Raw genomic sequence first — 20340 nt, forward strand, 5'->3', positions numbered from 1 at the left:
ACAATATTGGGTCTCCGTTGGGGCCGAGAGGAAGGGCATCGATGAAAATAAACGTGGTCAGCCTCTTTGAGTCCCCGATGGGCAAAGAAGTTGAGTGCAAATATCTAAACTAATAAAAATTCATGTCAGAAAACTGAGAAATGATTCCGGTCTCAGGGTGGGCGGAGCAAACGAAGTGTTAGGAAAAGGGGTGGGTGGGAGGGAGTTTTCAAGGGGCGTGGTTTGTGCACAGAGCACTGAGGCCCCTCCCTTTCCCAAACTCTGCTCTCCCCAGGCCCCACCCACCAAATTGCCAAGCTGTTCTGTTACAAACCCCATGCTGCCATTCTGGAACTACACTTCCCAGAGTTCCCTTGGGAACAGGAATGGTCAATCGACTTGAGGCTGCTGTTCCACCCCTGGGATCTGTGACTGCCCCCCCCCCCCAATTGAATAGTTGCTTAGAACACTGGTGGGACAGGCGTGTGTGTGTGTGGGGGGGGGGGACTCTGTAGGCATGAATAGACACGTATTTAAAAAACACATTTATTATTTTGCCAACACCAAAACTGTAAACCGTAAATTGAGCAATGCATGAAACAAACATAACCACATAGTTGACGTATAAAATGTCTGGTTCCAGGTTGGGGGGGGGGGGGTTTCATAAGAAGATGTGTGGGGAGAAGAGCAGCCCCCCCTCCTGGCCTCGGGCAAGAGACGCCCCCTCCCCCAGCTTTCCCTGGCTGCTGAGAACTCCCCCTCCCCCCCTTCTATTGTGCAAGTTTTCAACTTTCCCATCTTCAGCCATCAGGAAGCTGTGATGCCACCTGGGAAAGGACTTGTGGGAAGGGACAGGTGGAGTGGGGGGGATGGGGGGGTCAGCACTCCTCAGTTCTTTGGACGTAGACTGGGAGACCAAAGGATTCAGAGCTGGGGGGGGGGGCATCACGAGGTCCACATTTAGAGAGGCGTCCTCTTCGAGCTCCAGGGTGGCGTTGCCAAAAGGCAGAGGGGGGGCGGGGGGGGCGGCAGCAGCATCCACGTGGGGGTCCTGGGGGTGGGGACGGGAAGCCAACGTGTCTGTTCAGGGACATTTCCGCTCCACGCACTGCTTCCCCCCTTCCTCATACTCCTGTTTGGAAATCCACATTTGCTGGAAGGTGCCCTGGAGAGAGGAGAAGAAGAGGAGCAAAACCTGGGGGGCCCTTCCTCACCCCCCTGTCTCCACTCTAACCCTTAGACCCCACTGCCCACCCACTCAGAAATAGCGAATGTCCATCTTCCCCCTCCCCTCCAGCCCCAGAAGCTGCCCTGCAGGGATAGGGCAAGACATAAAAATACACACACACACACACACACACACGGAGCCCAGGTCTTCATTCCCACCATTTTCTAACCCACCAGAGCCCCCACTCACTAGAGAAGCCAAGATGGACCCCCCAATCCAAGGGCTGAACCGCCTCTCCATGGTGCTGTTGCTGGCGATGAGTTTCAGTCGCATGCTCTGGGGGGGAGGAGGAGGAGGAGGAGGAGGAGGAAGAAGAGTTTGGATTTATATCCCCCCTTTCTCTCCTGCAGGAGATTCAAAGGGGCTGACAATCTCCTTGCCCTTCCCCCCTCACAACAAACACCCTGTGAGGTGGGCGGGGCTGAGAGAGCTCCGAGAAGCTGTGACTAGCCCAAGGTCACCCAGCTGGCGTGTGTGGGAGTGCCCAGGCTAATCTGAATTCCCCAGATAAGCCTCCACAGCTCAGGCGGCAGAGCTGGGAACCAAACCCAGTTCCTCCAGATTAGATACACGAGCTCTTAACCTCCTATGCCACTGCGTAAGAGAGGAATGGGGGGTGGTTGTATTAAAGTCCCATCATGCCCCTGGTCACCCACCGAGGATTTAAGGGGGCACCCCAGGATGAGTGTGGGCGGCTGCTTCAGTGACTATGGCACAAACCAGGTGAGGTACCCTGGGTGCCATTCCGAAAGCACGAGGGCGGCACTTGAAAGAGAGCAGAAGAAGAGTTTGGATTCATACCCCACCTTTCTCTCCTGCAAGGAGACTCAAGGTGGCTGACAAGCTCCTTTACCTTCCTCTCCCCTTGAGAGGTAGGTGGGGCTGAGAGAGCTCTAAGAGAACTGTGGCTAGCCCAAGGTCACCCGGCAGGAATGCAGGAATGGGGAAACATATCTGGTTCACCAGAGAAGCCTCCGCCACTGAGGCGGAGGAGTGGGGAATCAAACCCAGTTCTCCAGATTAGAGTGCACCTGCTCTTAACCACTGCACACCTTCCAATTGACAAAATCAACATCTGCCAGACTCAAAAGGCAGCCCTGCTGGGATCTGCATGAGTGCTTCACCAACACCTGACAATGTCATGTAATCAAGCACCTGTTTCAACCACAGCTGCTTTTTCTAAAAAGAGGTCTGTTCTTGGGTACCTTCACCACAGCCCTCCCTCCCTCTTGGTGCCAGAAAGGCCTGCGGATTTGGATAGCTCAGCAAATCTAGCCTCTTGGTTTTGCACAGTCCAGCCTGAAGAAGAACTCTATGTGATCTGAACGCCTGCATCCCACAGTTCTAAAGCCAGGTGCCTGAAGCAAAGGTGATGTGTTGCTGATCCTCTGTTGTGTCACCCCACCCAAGGCCGCTCACGCGCTCACCGGTGGTGTTTTCTGTGACAGTTCTCGGTTGAGGCGATCCGTGAACCCTTGCAGCAATGTGGTTCCACCAGTCACAATGACGCTGCCGTAGAGACCCTGCGGAGCAGAGAGAAGGGATCAGATGAGCTGGGGGGGGTCACCCTCTGGCCCCCACCTCAGCCCTTTACGGGGGCATCTCCCCTCTTTGCTTTTCAACAAGAGAAGCTGTATGTTGGCAGGAGACCTTCTCCCTGCCCGCTTCTTGGCATGAAAGTGTTATTGTTATTAACTGTTATGGACCATCCTTTCTTGTTTTCATAAGGTATGTTTTTGCTGAATTATTTTACAATTTAAAATGCTATTTCAGAGTTCAAGTGTTTTAATGTTCGCTGCCTGGGGAACCCGAATCGGGTGGAAAGGTACAGTGGTGGGATCCAAAATTTTTAGTAACAGGTTCCCATGATGGCGGGATTCAAACTGTGGCATAGCACCAGTGGGGCTGGGCGGGGGCATGACGGGGGTGTGGTCGGCATTCCAGGGGCGGGGCATTCCTGGGCAGGGCTGTGGCAAGGACGCAGCCGATGTGTCGTCCTTGGGCGGGAAACGAATGCACGCAGGCGCACCTCCTGCTAGACTGCTTCAAGTTCTGCACACTACTGCTGAGAGGAGGGGCGTAACTAAGGCAAAAATCATGTGGCAAAATCACCCATTAGTAATCCCCTCTCGGCACACACAAATAATTAGTAACCTACTCTCGGGAACCTGTGAGAACCTGCTGGATCCCACCTCTGGAAAGGAAGTATAACAAGGTTTGAAATAAGTGTGGAAGCTTTCAAGACACACCGAACCGTTCAACTGAGTCAAAAATTATCCTAGTTAATTGAGGCCCGGCTAACAGTGGATTTGAGTCCCTTCTGTGTGCCACCTGTTGAACCTCTGCCTATCCTGCCATTTCCTGTGCTAGCCAAACTCTTTGTGCGTCACAGACTCGGCAGCCTTTATGCCCAGGTAGGAACCCTACAAGAGGGCAGAGGAGAACAGGAGGAAAGGGGTTGACTCACAGGCCGGATGTCAATGTCGCACATCCCGATGCTGGTCGTGACCACGTGGCCGACCCCCAACATTGTGTTTCCAGACAGGCCCTGGGGGGGGGGGGGAACACAAGCAGGCCCTCACTTACATATTACCAAACAGTTCTATTAGTGCACGTCTGTTCATCATGCGCGCGCGCACACTCAGCACGTGCAGAATGCCGATTCAGAGGCTCAGCCTGCCTCTTGCGTGTGAGAGAATACAAACCCCAGCCCCCCTCCCAATTTCACGAGGTCCCGACTCCGCCCTTCTCCCCCCTCCCTTCAGCCTCTCCCACCTTCACGTTGGAGGGATCAAAAAGCCCTTCTGGAATTCTGAGTCGTTCTGCCCCATAGTCTGTGTTATAACCATTCGGCATTTCGTAGTGAACAGTGGGCATCTGGGCAGCGACCCTGCTCCGGAGAAAGGAAGGGGGGGGGAGGAAAGCAAGGTACGGTGCCTGGCCCCCAGTGGCGTTACAGGCCTCCCCCCCCCACACCACCCCCACTGGGAAAGGAGGCTTCTGCAGAGCTTCTGGGGCTAAAGGACTGCATTCCTCCCACCCACCCCCGTTCTTGTCCATGGATCGCAGACACTGCTGGTCAGTTCCACACTCACACACCCGGGGCCAACTGTGCAGGCAGACACTGCAACCACAACGCCCTCCCCACCAGCCCCACTTCTCGATTTCCAAGACCCTGAAAGTCACAGAGTGCGGAAGGGCAGGAAGGTGACCGGATATGGCTCAAATCTCTCTCAAGTGCACCCCATTCCTCTCTGCAGGCACTCTCAGAACCTGCAGAATTGTGCTCCCGTGGGCAGTTAGAACATAAGAACATAAGAACGAGCCTGCTGGATCAGACCAGAGTCCATCTAGTCCAGCTCTCTGCTACTCGCAGTGGCCCACCAGGTGCCTTTGGGAGCTCACATGCAGGAGGTGAAAGCAATGGCCTTAAGAACATAAGAAAGAGCCTGCTGGATCAGACCAGAGTCCATCTAGTCCAGCACTCTGCTACCTCACAGGGAGCTCCACCAGGTGCCTTTGGGAGCTCTCACCCGGCAGGAGGTGAAAGCAATGGCCTTAAGCAAACATAAGCAACCTAACCTGCTGGATCAGACCAGAGTCCATCTAGTCCAGCACTCTGCTACTCACAGGGGCCCACCAGGTGCCTTTGGGAGCTCACATGCAGGAGGTGAAAGCAATGGCCTTAAGAACATAAGAACGAGCCTGCTGGATCAGACCAGAGTCCATCTAGTCCAGCTCTCTGCTACTTTTCGCAGTGATGCCACTGGGTGCCTTTGGGAACCTCCGGTGGGAGGTGAAAGCAATGCCTCTTAAGAACATAAGAATCTAGCCTGCTGGATCAGACCAGAGTCCATCTAGTCCAGCTCTCTGCTACTCGCAGTGGCCCACCAGGGGCCTTGGGAGCTCACAGGCAGGAGGTGAAAGCAATGGCCGTAAGAACATCAGAAAGAGCCTGCTGGATCAGACCAGAGCCCATCTAGTCCAGCTCTCTGCTACTCTAGTGGCCCACCAGGTGCCAGTAGGAGCTCACAGGCAGGAGGTGAAAGCAATGGCCTTAAGAACATAAGAACCCAACCTGCTGGATCATGAGAGTCCATCTATGGTCCAGCTCTCTGCTACCATGGTGGGCACCCAGGGTGCCTTTGGGGCTCTGAGGCAGGAGGTGAAAGCAATGGCCTTAAGAACATAGAACTAGCCTGCTGGATCAGACCAGAGTCCATCTAGTCCAGCTCTCACTGCCACTCGCAGTGGCCCACCAAGGGTGCCTTTAGGGAGCTCTCTACGGCCAGGGAGGTGAAAGCTGTGGCAGAACATAAGAACTAGCCTGCTGGATCAGACCAGAGTCCATCTAGTCCAGCTCACTTACTCGCAGTGGCCCACCAGGTGCCTTTGGGAGCTCACGGCAGGGAGGTGAAAGCAATGGCCAAGAACGCAAGAAGGCCTGCTGGGATCAGACCAAGAGTCCATCTGGTCAGCTCTCTGCTACTGCAGTGGCCCACCAGGTGCCTTTAGGGAGCTCACCCGGCGGAGGGTGAAAGCAATGACGCCATAGAACTAGCCTGGATCAGCCAGGTCCATCTAGTCCAGCTCTCTGCTACTCGCAGTGGCCCACCAGGTGCCTTGGGGGGGGAGCTCACAGGCAGGAGGTGAAAGAAACAATGGCCCTTAAGAGGAACATAAGAAAGAGCCTGCTGGATCAGACCAGAGTCCATCTAGTCCAGCTCTCACTGCCTAGCAGTGGCCCACCAGGTGCCTTGGGAGCTCACAGGCGGAGGAAGAAGAATGCCTTAAGAACATAAGAACTGCCTGCTGGATCAGACCAGAGTCCATCTAGTCCAGCTCTATGATACTCGCAGTGGCGCACAAGGTGACTTGGGGAGCTCACGGGCAGGGGGTGGAAGCAATGGCCTTAGGAGCATAAGAACTAGCCTGCTGGATCAGACCAGAGTCCATCTAGTCCAGCTCTCTGCTACTCGCAGTGGCCCACCAGGTGCCTTGGGGAGCTCACAGGCAGGAGGTGAAAGCAATGGCCTTAAGAACATAAGAACTAGCCTGCTGGATCAGACCAGAGTCCATCTTGTCCAGCTCTCTGCTACTCGCAGTGGCCCACCAGGTGCCTTTGGGAGCTCACAGGCAGGAGGTGAAAGCAATGGCCTTCTGCTGCTGCTGCTGCTGCTCCTGAGCACCTGGCCTCTCGCCCCCTTTGCACCAGCCCACACCAGTTGATCTCGTGCCCCGTCTGCCAGGAAGACGGTCAGCACAGGATTCACCAGGCTCGCCCACGAGGCCTTCCTGGCGGATCAGGTCCCTGATGGCTCAGCCTCACCCACCTCCAGCTCTGCCATCCACCATCTCTCTCTCTCTCTCCCCCCCCCCCCCAATATCCCGTGATGGAGCTACTGCCTCTACTGACAATTTGTCCAGCCTTATTTAGGAACTCCCTACCTCACCAGGGGCAGGGCTCAGAGAGGCCCAATGGGGAGGAGGGGACGGAGGGGGCTTTTATCAACTAGCCCCCCCCCCTCCCGCCCAGCCTGGTCTTCCAATTGATGCTGGGGTATAAAAAGCCAACCAAACCTGGAACTCAGGGGCCCAAGTGGAAGCAGGCGGGGACGCAAAGGGAAGGCTTTTGCCCTCCGGCTTGGAGGGGTCGTCCTCTTGTCCCACCCCTTCCCCAATGCAGCCCCCACCCCCACCCCAGACTCACTGTTCATCATAGGGAGAATCTGAGACTTGCAGTACAGACGCTTGGAAATCTTGTATGACCTCCTGTAAGGGGGGTGGGGAGAAAAGGGGCCTGTCAGAAGAATCTTTTGACATACGTTTGCTTGCCAACCTCCAGGAGGAGACTGGAGACCCCTCAGAATTACAGCCCCTCTCCAGAATACAGACATTAGTTCTCCTGGAGAGAACGGCTGCTTGCGGGGTGTGTGTGTGTCTATGGCAGGGGTAGGGAACCTGCGGCTCTCCAGATGTTCAGGAACTACAATTCCCATCAGCCCCTGAGGCTGATGAGGGTAAGACCTGGTATCTAGGCTGATCTATGGCATACTCCACTAAGCCCCCCTCTTCTCTTCTCTCCTCCCTGAACCGCCCCTTACCCAGGACCCAGGACACAGACCCTGCCCTCTGCCTTCCTAGGTGTTTCCAGGCCAGCCCCACCCACTTTTAGGGTTGCCAACTCCAGGTGTGGGCCTGGAGGTCTCCTGGAAGTAGACCCGCTCTCCAGACGACAGGCATTAGTTCCCCTGGTTAAAATGGCTACTTTGGCGGGGGTGTCTCAATGCCCTGATAGCCTACTGAGCCCCCCCTCCTCCTCAAGCCCCACCTTGCGCAGGGTCAGTTCCCCAAACCTCCAGGGGATTTCCCAACCCAGAGTTGGCAACCCTGCCCCTTTGCCCCCCCACCCCAGCTGCTGCTCTTCTCTCACATTACACATGTAATTGTGCCAGGACTTGCTGACTTGGGGCAGCTTCTCCTTCTTCTTCCAGTTGGGTGGGGCTCCTTCACGCACGGCTTCCTGGGGAGGGCCAAGGGACAGAGAGGGTTGGCTGCTGCGATCGGGGACTTTGGAAAGGCTCTCCCACACACACACACACACAGACAGACACACACACACACACACACACACACACACACACACACAGACACACACACACACACACACACACACTGCGCTGAGTCACCACGCCCAAGGCACACAGCGCCTGTGGCCCTTCTTTGCTTCAAGTCTAGACTAAGCTCCATTTTAGAAATAGTCGTTGAAGAGAGTGGAAGGGGAGAGAATCTTTTGATGGAGGGCTCAGATAGACTCAATCTTTTGAGTTGCACAGGTCTCTTCATCTACCGAGAGGCCCCCCAAAAGTGGCCAGTTCTCTGGGGAAGAGCAAGCCAGGGTGTGTTTGCTGAAGCAGGTGGTCTGAATGTTTATCTTTAGAGGAGACGGCGGAAGGTCCCAACGGTGGCTCTTCTGTGACCATTTTCCTCAACTCATAAATCGGTCCACTTAAACGAATAGAAGCAGTGATACAACAGAGCTTGTGGCCACGGGCCTCACTCAGCCCTACCTGAGCGCCAGCCAGGACCCACCTCATCCTGCTCTGCAGCCCCACCGGTCCACCTTGCCCTGTACTGCCCTCTAGGGTTGTTGTTGGCTCTCCAAGTCTTGGGTCAAGAGGCTTTTTCCAGCCTCAAAGACCCCAGATGCTGTTTAGTTGGAGATGCCGTGGGCTGAGCCACGGGCCCTTCTGCATGTCAAGGGCCAGGGATGCTTGCAAATCTGGGCAGCAGCGGAATGGGAAGGGGGCAATACCACCTTGGCCGCAATCATGTATGGAGGGATTATCTCAATGTTCATCTCCTGGAAAAGTTCTCGGCACTGCATGGAGATAAAGTCGCCAGCCAGCGGGGATTTCACGATTCCTGAAAGCCACACAGAAGGAAACGACTGAGAGCCCTCCCCACCCCTTTTCCTCGCCCACAAGCCATTAAAATCAGGAAATATAAAATGCAGTCGGGCTATGCTAGCCAATGTTTGTAAATAGCAGGGGGAAAGCCCTGAAAGGCAATAATGCAAAATATGGATCTCGTGTTTTAAAAATAAGAAAAACTAGGGCCTAGCCACTGATGTTTAAAAAATACTTATAGCCTACTTTTCCCCCCAAATCAGGACCCAAAGCAGCTATGATAACAGAGCTTTTTCTCAGGCCAACACCCCCCACCCCCCGCCCAAGCAGAGGTTTCTGCTGCCCCCAACCCAACCCAGTCCAGCCCAACCTTGCTGGAGGATGTATCCATCGTGCACCGGGATGGCTGTGGTGTGTGTCGCCCCACTGTCCAGGACCAGGCCGGTGCTGCGCCCGTTGGCAAAACTGAAAGTCCAAAGTTAAGGCTTCACAAAGGAGAGCAAATGTGTGTGTGTGGGGGGGGGGACGACTGAGGTTGACTCCTCCCAGCCCTTTTGGTAAATGATCCCTCCTTCACTCTAAATCATAGGTGTCAAACTCGCAGCCCTCCAGATGTAATGGACTACAGTTCCCATCATCCCCTGCAATGATGCTGGCAGGGGATGATGGGAAGTGTAGTCCATAACATCTGGAGGGCTGCGAATTTGACACCTGTGCTCTAAATATTCACACCCCTTGCACTAAATGGGGTAAAGGGGCACAGTGAGCATCAGCCCCGGGAACTCTCTGCCACTGCTTGATTAAGCCTGTTTTGGTGAGTGGGGGGGGGGGCATTTCCCCAAGACATACAGGCCCAGGATACGCAGTCAACACAGCTGTCTTGCAGAGGAAGAAGGCCGGGATGCTGTAATGCTCGAACATCAGCTCTGTCAGCTTCTCACGCTTGGCGCGTGTGTTCCACTGTGGGAGGGCAAAGATGGAAGCGTGGGCAGCCACAGGCCCATGGGGTGCGAGGGGAGGGGTGGGGAGTGGGCTGGCGGGGGGAGGGGGATACCTACTGGAGCCTCAGACATGAGCACCGGGTGCAGGTTGGGCTCGGACTTGATGTGCTTGTTGTAGGTGTGATCCAGGATGGCTTGGAAGCAGTCCCAATCCTCAACTGAGCAGAAGGGCCGGAAAGAAGGAGAGCGACACGTGAGACCACCAGCCAGACCCCCCCCTTCAAAAAAAAACCATCCCCCCCTCCTGTGATCCAAGAGTATGTCATGGTGAAATCGAGTAAGGTGATCATGACATCTTGTGGCCATTTATGAGATAACTCCTGATGCACTTCAACACCCACAAGAATGGTCTGAATAACACCAATGCACTTGGGGCACAGATATCAAGGGCTGCCTGGGGGCGGGTGGAGGAGGGCACAGGAAGAAGAAGAAGAAGAAGAAGAAGAAGAAGAAGAAGAAGAAGAAGAAGAAGAAGAGGAGGAGGAGGAGGAGGAGGAGGAGGAGGAGGAGGAGGAGGAGGAGGAGTTTGGATTTATATCCCCCCCTTTCTCTCCTGCAGGAGAGTCAAAGGGGCTGACAATCTCCTTGCCCTTCCCCCCCTCACAACAAACACCCTGTGAGGTGGGTGGGGCTGAGAGAGCTCTGAGAAGCTGTGACTAGCCCAAGGTCACCCAGCTGGCGTGTGTGGGAGTGCCCAGGCTAATCTGAATTCCCCAGATAAACCTCCACAGCTCAGGCGGCAGAGTGGAGAATCAAACCCGGTTCCTCCAGATTAGACACACGAGCTCTTAACCTCCGACGCCACTGCTGCTCCTAGGGCTAAGGAGTTGGGGTGGTTGGTGACTGCCACAGGAGAGGACCTGCCTCTCTGACAAAGTTCATCCTCTGAAGATGCCAGCCACAGATGCAGGCGAAATGTCAGGAGAGAATGCTGCTAGACACACAGGTGTCAAACTCGCGGCCCTCCAGATGTTATGGACTACAGTTCCCATCATCCTCTGTCAGCATCATGCTGGCAGGGGATGATGGGAACTGTAGTCCATAACATCTGGAGGGCCGTGAGTTTGACATCTATGTCTAGAACACGGTCATACAGCCCGGAAACCACACAGCACCCCAAAGTTCATGCAATTTGAAATCTGTTTAGCCATCATGGCTCTCAACCCAAGATGCTCTGCACAATCCCAGGTTGCCCTCTGGCAGGACACCTGAATGATCCAAAAACCTGCTCCATCATGTCACCTCTACGCTGGGAGCGGGCAAATGTGCCAAACAGCTGCTAAAGGCCCATGAGCTGCCCTGCCAGAGAAAAAGGAGCCGAATGGAGCAAATCGAGCTCTCCTCCGTCCTTCGTGCTCCATACTTATCCCATTCTTGAGAGGTGAGACGACCTCCGTGTTCTCCCGGGGCACATGTAGGGAATTGGTGTCAATGTAGTACGCTTTGCCTGCCTTCTTCTCCTTGTCTCCGTCCAGCTCCATAGCCGACTCGTCGTGGGACAGGAAACCCACCGTGGTGGGGAAATCTGCCTGCAGAGAGACCGACAACTGTGTGGGCAGAGGGGGGAGCGGGAAACAGCCACCCATGGAATGCGAGCTGTGGCCCCCGCTGGATGGGGGGGTAGGCTGTGAGGCAGCAGAGGGTCATAGGAGTGCAGAGATGGCAAGATCCCTACCTTAGGGCAGTCCTCTCCTGCGTAGCCAGCCCGCACAGAGAAGGAGCCGATGTCGAACACCAGCGCCCCAACCTCATCTGAGAAAGAACCAAATGCATTGTCAGGGTGTAGCTGGGGGGGGGGGGGGAATGCCAATTCTTCAAAACAGAACAGACCAGCTAAGGACCTTGGGGAGGTGCTGTAGCTCCATAGCAGAGCCTCCAGATAAAAGAGTTAGGCAGCAGCAAGCCCTTGGTCGGCCTGAGCTCCTGAACAGCCAGTGCCTGTCAAAGTAGACAATCCTCACCTTAAAGTACCAAGGCTCTGATGATCCAGCATAAGGCAGCTTTGTGTGCGTTCAAGGGGCTTGGGAGAGGGGGGTGCAGCTTCTCTGCAGCAAGGGGGGCACACCTGCTCCACCCCCAGCACCCCCAAACTAAGAGGCTCTTAGAGCTATCTATGCTGGCGCTGCAGCCAGGTAGCTCTGCCTTGGAGTGCACAAACTCCAGATGTCCCTTTGCCATGGGGGGGGTGGTGGATTGTTGCATGGGGTCCACTCCTTAGTGCTGAAGCACAGCTGGCTCTGTGTATACATGCCTGTTCATATAGGTGTATATATACATGTATATGTGTTTGTTTATACATGTATATGCAGAATGCTAACCAAGATTAGGGGCAGGGGGCTGGCAGGGGATGATGGGAACTGCAGGATGCTGGCAGGGGATGATGGGAACTGTAGTCCATAACATCTGGAGGGCTGTGAGTTTGACACCAATGGGCTAAAGGATCTGGCAGCAGCTGACAGTCTGAGTGGACAACATTGACCGTGAAAGACCAAGAGTCCGCTTGAGGTGACTTTATATGTTCACACATCATCTTACGTACACACGTGTGCTTTCTTTTGATCAGGGCGCTTCCTGAACCTACCCACCCCCTGGCTACACACGATTCTCGACACAGGTACCAAACGTCATCCAAACAACAACGCACCTCTGGCTGGCGCCTGAGGTCTCACAAAATTACTGTCGGCTGTTGTGGGTGTTCCTGGGCAAAAAGTTTGGAGCAAAAACGGCCAGACCACAGCCACACAGCCCAGAAAAAGCACAAAACAGTGAGGTGATTCTGGTTGTGAAAGTCTTCAATGATACAAAATGACCGTAGCTTTCAGGGGCTTGATCAGAAAATGAAGGGGGGGGAACATCACTCAATTAAAAAAAATAGCAACTGGGTCGGGGCTGGGCTGGTGGCAGAATGTCCCAAGCGCTCTGGCATGCAAGTGGCAGAACATACTGGCAGGCAGACCCCAGGGAGGGCCTAGCTGGGAAACCCGGGAGTCCCCTCCGAGACAGCGAGGCACAAGGCATGCCAACCCGAGTCCTACCTCCGCCGTAGACCCCTCCGCTCATCACGGCTCCCTGGCGGCTCCGGGCCCCCCTGGCAACGCTCTTGAGGGTATCCCAGCGCCTTCTCGGGCCAGGGCTGGGTGGGTTCAGCACCACAACCAGTGGACAGCAACGGGGAGCGGGAGGAGGTTGCAGAAGGCGAGCGAGATAAAGGTGGAATGGGGAGAGCCGCGCGTCACAGCCAATCAGGGCTCTGCACCCCCATCCCCAGCCTGGCCCCTGATTGGCGGCCTTTGGAGACAATGAGAGCGCGGCCGGATTCTTAAAGGAGCCAAGACTACGGTGGGGGCTCGTTGGGGTGCGAGAGGGCAGGCGGGGGGGGGGGGATAAAATACAATAAAGCTGGCTCCCCCTTTGGAGAGGAATTCGGTTCTAAAACACCTGTCCCAAAATGTCTTGTCGAAGGATGTGGGTGCTTTCAGACCCCCAAGCAGCAGGGGTAGCAAGATATCAGAGCAGGGCTCAGCGAGTCCCAGGAATCAACCCCAATGTTACATCTGCTGGATAACAGTCTAAGCCATAGGTGCCAAACTCGCGGCCCTCCAGATGTTTTGGACTACAGTTCCCATCATCCCCTGCCGGCATGATGCTGGTAGGGGATGATGGGAACTGTAGTCCAACTCTGGGAAGGGGGCGAGGCTGGAGTTGGTTCCCAGCTCTTTACTTGCACTTCCTACTTCAGTTTTTGAGAATCCAACCGTGAATGTTTATTTTACCACCTGCATTTCTCACTGAGACTCCAAGAAGGTCTCAGATACCCACGAGGCCGCCTCCTGCTGAGTCCGTCGGGGTCCCTGTTGTCTGCTCAGACTGGCAGATACTCTCCAGGGGCTCCAGAGGAAGAAAAGGGTCATTCCCATCACCTCCTGCCTGGGACCGGCTGCATGCCTTGAAGCAGGGGTTCCCCCACTGAGCTCCGGCCCCTCCCCAATTATACAATGCACATTGAGACCCTCTAGTGCAGTGATGGAGAACCTTTTTGAGACCGAGTGCCCAAATTGCAACCCAAACCCCAGTTATTTATCGCAAAGTGCCAACTCGGCAATTTAACCTGAATGCTGAGGTTTTAGTTAAAAAAAAACTGGTTGGTTCCCTCTTCCTCCGCCCCACCCACTCGAGCAGGGGCCAGCCTGCTCTAGCCTCCAGCAAGTCCTGGTGCACTGCTCTGTGCCTCTCTAGCATCTCTGCCTCCTCTGTGCCCCCCCCCCTCGGGCAGAAGCCACCCGGAGCACAGGCACCAGGCCCGCCAGCCAAGTCCTCCCTGGTCACCACAGTGCGCGCATGTTGTGCTCAGTGGCCCAGGCCAGCCTAGATGTGTGTGTGTGTTGGGTAATTTTCTGCTCCCCACATGACGAACTCTGTGTGTGCGTGCCCACAGAGAGGGCTCCGAGTGCCACCTCTGGCACCCGTGCCATAGGTTCGCCACCACTGCTCTAGTGTGTTCATGGGTCTTCCCAGGGGCAGCCCGAACAGAGGATCTTGCTCGTACCAGGCACCGATATCTTGCGGGCACACAGTCTCCAGAGCCTGGATTTGCGTCCAAGGGTGATTCTCTGATACCACTAACTGTTTCTGGCTGTTTTTGCAAGCAAAGAAAAGTTCAAGCACTTTGCTTGCTTAGAGGAGTATCTTTCCTCCTGGACAGTTAACTGAAGCAGTGACAGAAAAGTTAAATTAACTGCTTTTTAGCAGAGGTTAAGAGCTGAGAGTGGCCTTCTTACCCGACTATTGCAGGAGTAAATCATATGCACCTGCTCATTGGCTCATCTGCACCTGTGTTGATTATCTCATCATATTTACTTATGAATTTTTTTAGATAACAATCACATTATTATAATAGAACAGACTTAGAAAAAAAGAAAAGATTGACATCTTCTCTATAACTCTGTACTGCAGTGACAAGCAGATCAGATTAATCTGGACGGAAGTCTCAGAAGATGACAAAGTGAGATTTTTTGGGTATTAAACTTGGGCTTTTTGTGAAGTCCTAAAAGCAAGGAGACAAAAAGCGGAGATTGATTTTCTTTCTAAGCTATTACTTGCTATAACGTGACTAAGCAATGCTAGGAATGTATTGTCGAAGGCTTTCACGGCTGGAACACTCCAACACTAGGAATGTTATGTTGGCATATTCATTTTCACAGTGATCGTAGGGCTAATTTTTATTTGCTTGGATTTTATTCTGCCTTGTTCAATAAAGAGAACAATCTCTTTTCTCCATCACTCAGCTGCACCCTATTTCACTACATTTACCAGATAATTTTTCCAGCTGAGCACATTGAACATTGAGCCAAAGAAGGGTATTCAGCTCACTACAGAGTATCTATAAGCAAAACTTTAATATATTATTTATTGTTTAATGCATTGGAAATATTATAAAGAGACTGTCTGCAGAAAGTGAATTGCCACTATTTTTTACAGAGCACCTTCGGTATTGGCCTAATTGATGTGTATAGTTATCATAACTCTGAAGAAGAACACTCCTGTGCATTAGTACTGGACGTTTAGTAAATGTTTATGTTTCTAAAGAATTGTTTGTGACTCTTTTGGAGGGCATCCTCTTTTGCACTGTGCCTTTTATACGGACACCTCCTCTGGACACAACAAACAGCTTATCAGCTCTTCTGGAATATTCACTGAAATTTTTTTGGAAAGAACTTACTTATATCACACAGTACTTACTTTGACAACAATATTGTTATGTAAGACTATGTTGTTTGTGAATGATGCTAATTCATGAATGTACTGTATTTAGTTATTGAATTATAGTTATTGAATTATGATTGGAAAGCCAAAGTTGGAAGATTGTAGAAAGAAAGTAATTTGTGGATATTTTTGTATATATGTTCTCGGATCATGCCAATAAAATCACAAAAGGTGTTACAGAAACTAAGATATAACAATTTTGCTTGAACTGTATTACATTGGTTTGAAATCAAATAGCCACTGCCTTGTGTGTAACGCGGTTCCTACACGTTTCCCTTGCTGTTCGTTTACAGATAAAGGACTCCACAGATTTTCTGTCTGGTTTGTTGGATAAAGTTTAGAGCAAGGAATCTTCCCCTTACTGTTTTGCATGATCAGAATTGAAGGTCGAGAATCACCCTTTAATGAACAAATCCTGCAGGACTCTGCTGCTCCTAAACAGTTGATGGAGGCAAAATCTTTGGAGAGGGTCTAGTTCGGATCTTCAAATGGGGTGTGGGAGGGAATGACAACCCAAAGTGTATTCTGCCCCCCCCCCCCATTTATTGATGTTTATTTCCTAGGCCCAACCCACCCTAGCGGCGCTCGGACTGGACACCAGCACCTGCCACCCAACAAGGCAGAGCCCGAGTCCCTTTTTGGGATGTAGGTTCTTGATGTGCTATCAGTGGAGGATGGCAAAGCCCCTGCTCCTTAAGGAGCCGGAAGACTCTTGCTTGTTTTTGCTGCAGCAGAGAAACATGCTCCCCTCCCCCCCCACCCCCGGGGGAATTATTTTAGAATAGAGTCTCTTGAGCAAGGCCACCAGCCAGAGGGACAAGAGGGAACCCACGTCTTGCCCTGCAACAAATACACACACCCCCTTCCTGTTTGCCCAAGACTTTAGAGCAGGGGTCCCAACACGGCACCTATATAGGCCCCAAAGGATCCATACTGACACCATACCTGGCCTCTGCCAAGCGTTCCCTGGAAGCGGGGGGGGGGGGAGTTTGCCCAGGAGGGCCTCCAGCTGGCTCCTGGAGATGCAATTTGCTGTCCAGGTCAAAATAAGGTTGCTTTGGAGGCAGCTGCCCCAAGACTTGGCCTCTGTTTCCTTGGCTCTGTGCCTTTTTCAAAATGATTCCTCTTCTGTCCTGTAGCTCAGCTTCTTGTGGGAGTAGGTAGACCCCCTCCACTTTGCCCAGGAGCCATTTTGTAGCTGTGCCCGGCCTCCAGGAGCTGGACCTCCCCCACAACGCCCTGAAGCGCCTGCCCGCCCTGCAGGGGTCCCCCAACCTGCGTTGCCTGTCCTTGGGCCACCACGCCCTCTCCCAGCTCTCCACGGGGGGGGGGGGCCTTCCACGCCCTCGGGGGCCTGATGGACCTGGAACTGCAGGGGAACCAGCTGCAAAGCCTGCCGGGGGGGAGACCTGGACTGTTCCGAGAACCTCCTCCTGACACCTCCTCCTGATCAGCTGCAGCAGCTGAGCAGCATCTGACCCACAGTGCTCAGGAGTGCCGACCCTTTCCCCGCCCCCCAGGACCACGCCCCCCTGAGCCTGCCGTCCTTAGAATGGCCACTGCCATTGTTAGAACGGCTATCGCTGTCATAAGAGCCACTGTCATCATTATAACGATCGTTAGAATGGCCATTGCTGTCATACCGACCCATGCCATCGTTATAGCGATCATTATAGCGATCGTTATAACAGCCATTGCTGTCATGAGAGACAATGCCATCGTTATAGCGATGGTTATAGAATCGTTATAGCGATCGTTATAACAGCCATTGCTGTCATACCGGCCAATGGCATCGTTATAGCGATCGCTATAACAGCTATTATTGTCATGAGAGCCAATGGCATCGTTATAGCGATCGTTATAGCGATCGTTATAACGATTGTTTGTAACAGCCATTGCTGTCATGAGAGCCAATGGCATCGTTATAGCGATCGTTATAGCGATCATTATAACAGCCATTGCTGTCATACTGGCCATGCCATCGTTATAGCGATCATTATAGCGATCGTTATAACAACCATTGCTGTCATGAGAGCCAATGCCATCGTTACAGCGATCGTTATAGCGATCGTTATAACAACCAGTGCTGTCATACCGGCCAATGCCATCGTTATAGAGATCGTTATAGCGATCGCCATAATGATGGCATTGGCCGGTATGACGCAATGGCTGTTATAACAATCGCTATAACGATCGCTATAACGATGGCATTGCTGTCATACCGGCCATATGGTTCTAACGACGGTAATGGCCGTTCTAACGAGGGCAGGCTCAGGGGGGCGAGGTCCGGGGGGTCGGGAAAGGGGTCGGCTCTCCCGAGCACTGTGGGTCAGATGCTGCTCAGCTGCTGCAGCCGATCAGGAGGAGGGGGGTCCCCAGGCAGGGTATGTGTGGTGGAAGTTTGGGGTGAAAAGCAGCGTGCTTGAGAGGGAAATCTGTGGGGGGTGGAGGGGGTGTCCTCCCAGAATGCAGCTCCCCCCCCCAAGCAGCAGCCCTGTTCTTCGGGGGGGAGGGGGCTGCTGCCGGCGGTGCCGTTTTGGAAAGGGCGGAGGAGGGAGGGCATCCCACCTGAAGCCGACGACGAGAGACCCTCCCCAGTGCCTCCTGCCCAAAGGCCGCGCCTTTCGCCCGGGAGAGCGCGCCGATTGGGCCGCAGCCCTTCCTCCTCCTCCTCCCGCTTGATTGGCCGGCGGGGCCGTAGAGGCGGAAGCGTCCCGCCGGGAGAAGGAGGAGGGGGCCCTTTCTGCAGGGACTGCTGCTGCTGCTGGAGGCTCGTCGTCGTCGCTGCGGGGGACTCTGGCCGCCGCCCCCTCCCTCCCTCTCTGGCCCTGGTGGACGGGGAGGGGAGGGGCTGGCAGTGGAGGAGCGCTCGGCTGGGAGGTCCTGGGGGGGCAGGAGGAGGGGGCCGCTAGGGGGGGGAGGCGGAGGGGCATGGAGCAGGAGGCGGGGGGGCGGTTGCTGAGAATATCTGGCAGCACCGGCCACTCTGTGTTGAAGAAGAGGACCTCCACTCCACCCCACCCCACCCCAGCGGAAACCTCTCTTCCAGACCCGTGGGGAAGGAGCCGTGCCCCGAAGAAGAAGGCAAGCGGCGGCACCCCACACCCGCCACGTTTCTTAAGGTCAAGAGACTAAGAGCGAAACCAGGCCAAGGAACGGGAACTGGCCAGAGGCGTGCCTAGGCAAACTGGAGCCCTGGGCAAAACCTGAGCTTGATTCCCTCCCCCCCCCCCCCCCCCATGGGCAGCCACCCTCTCCCACCGTGATCAAACAATAATTTTTTTCCCACCAGGTCGTTTCAAAGTCACCATCACATTATAGAACATCCCCCCACTCACAAATCTGAACACAGCAATGGGCCATGCCACACAGCAGAAATAATTTTTGGAAAACATTTTCAAAATGCTTTCCAAATGTTTTATTACTGCTATGAAAACATTTTATGGGGTTGTATCCAGTCCCCCCCCCCCAAATTGGGGGAAACAGCATCACTGTCAATGTTGTTTAAACTGGGAACCCCAGATTCTCCATTTAAGGTGGATTTAAAAGGAGAATCTGGGCTCCCTCGTTTAAACAAGTGATGCTGGAATCCACCCCCAAACAGCATCATTTTCAATGGTGATTAAACGAGGGAGCCCAGATTCTCCTTTTAAATCCACCTTAAAGGGAGAATCTGGGGTCCCCAGTTTAAACAACATTGAAAGTGATGCTGTTTTGGGGTGGATTCTCCCCCACCCTGAAACAGCATCCCTTTCAATGTTAAAACTGGGGACCTCAGATTAAATCCATGCCGAAGGGGGTAGATTTAATTAACAACAACAACAACAACAACCTTTATTGAGAGAATAAAAGAAAGAGAGGAAACAAGCATTGGCAGGAAGGGAGTGGATTTAAAAAGAGAATCTGGGGAAATTTAGGGGGTGCCTGTTGTCAGGGGTGCAATTATTAAGATAGCAGCACCAAAAATTCAGAGTATCTGATGATACCACCCAGGTTTGGTGAAGTTTGGTTCAGGGGGTCCAAAGTTATGGACCCTCAAAGGTGTAGTCCCCATCTCCTATTAGCTCCCATTGGAAACAGTGGGGGATGGGGGCACTCCCTTTGGGAGTCCATAACTTTGGACTCCCTAAACTAAACCTCACCAAACCCAGGTCTTATCATCAGGAGAGTCTCCCAATCCCTGAAATGTTGGTGCTGCTAGCCTAAAATCTGCGCTGGCTGCAGGCCAAAAACAAAAAACACTGACAATACAAAATCCCCCACAAACGAACCTGCAATTTTGTCGCCCACCACAAGGAGGCGCCCTGGGCAGCTGCCCACTTTGCCCAATGGGAGGGATGCCTCTGTCCATAACACCCGGAGGGGCGTGAGTTTGACACCTGTGCCCTAAGTGCTCAAAGACTCAGAGGCCAAATAAGAAAGTCTGAGGCGAGAGACCTAAGTAAAATATCAGTAGTTTATTAGGATACCTCCTGCAGCAAAGGTATCCCTTCCAGGGCAGAGGAAAAACAACATAGAAAAGGTGCAGTTTATGTAGGATTTTCACTAGCTTGGTGACACCAGTTATTACATTTCAAAGCATTCCTAAGCTTGTCAAAAGTTGCAATAAACAGTTATTTACAGCAAGGTTGTTCCAGCCTCTCACCACGTGCAGATGCCAGCATCAATACAAATTGCAATCGAGTCACGGAATCATGTCAAACAGGGGTATTGGAATAAGATACAAAGGTATTTATGCATATACAACATCCTTGAGAAACAGGTAACAAACACCAAGCACTGAGACAGTTTGGAGACAGATATGTTGGTTCTTGGGTTGTTACATCTGCACATCACAGGGACACAGTGTTTGGATACTGGAGGTTGACCGATATGTGGCCGGGGCTTCTCCATCACTGAACAAGGGGTAAACGCCGGATACCATCTTTATTGCGGATAACAGGAATGGGAGTTCTCAGGG

General features: G+C 53.3%; 1 protein-coding gene across 1 annotated transcript; it reads right to left on the bottom strand.

Annotated features, from left to right (window-relative positions):
* Positions 1 to 511: 511 nt before the first annotated feature.
* Positions 512 to 12815, bottom strand: ACTL6B (actin like 6B). The gene is made up of 14 exons (XM_048516971.1): positions 12653 to 12815; positions 11293 to 11369; positions 10981 to 11146; positions 9675 to 9775; positions 9479 to 9576; positions 8987 to 9081; positions 8526 to 8632; positions 7641 to 7730; positions 6918 to 6979; positions 3983 to 4097; positions 3675 to 3755; positions 2635 to 2730; positions 1397 to 1483; positions 512 to 1144 (listed from the first exon to the last, which is right to left on the bottom strand). The coding sequence occupies exons 1-14, from the start codon at positions 12675 to 12677 to the stop codon at positions 1064 to 1066; spliced, it is 1281 nt and encodes a 426-aa protein (XP_048372928.1). The 5' UTR covers positions 12678 to 12815; the 3' UTR covers positions 512 to 1063.
* Positions 12816 to 20340: the final 7525 nt, after the last annotated feature.

Source organism: Sphaerodactylus townsendi, linkage group LG15 (assembly GCF_021028975.2).
Source record: "Sphaerodactylus townsendi isolate TG3544 linkage group LG15, MPM_Stown_v2.3, whole genome shotgun sequence".
NCBI lineage: Eukaryota > Metazoa > Chordata > Lepidosauria > Squamata > Sphaerodactylidae > Sphaerodactylus > Sphaerodactylus townsendi.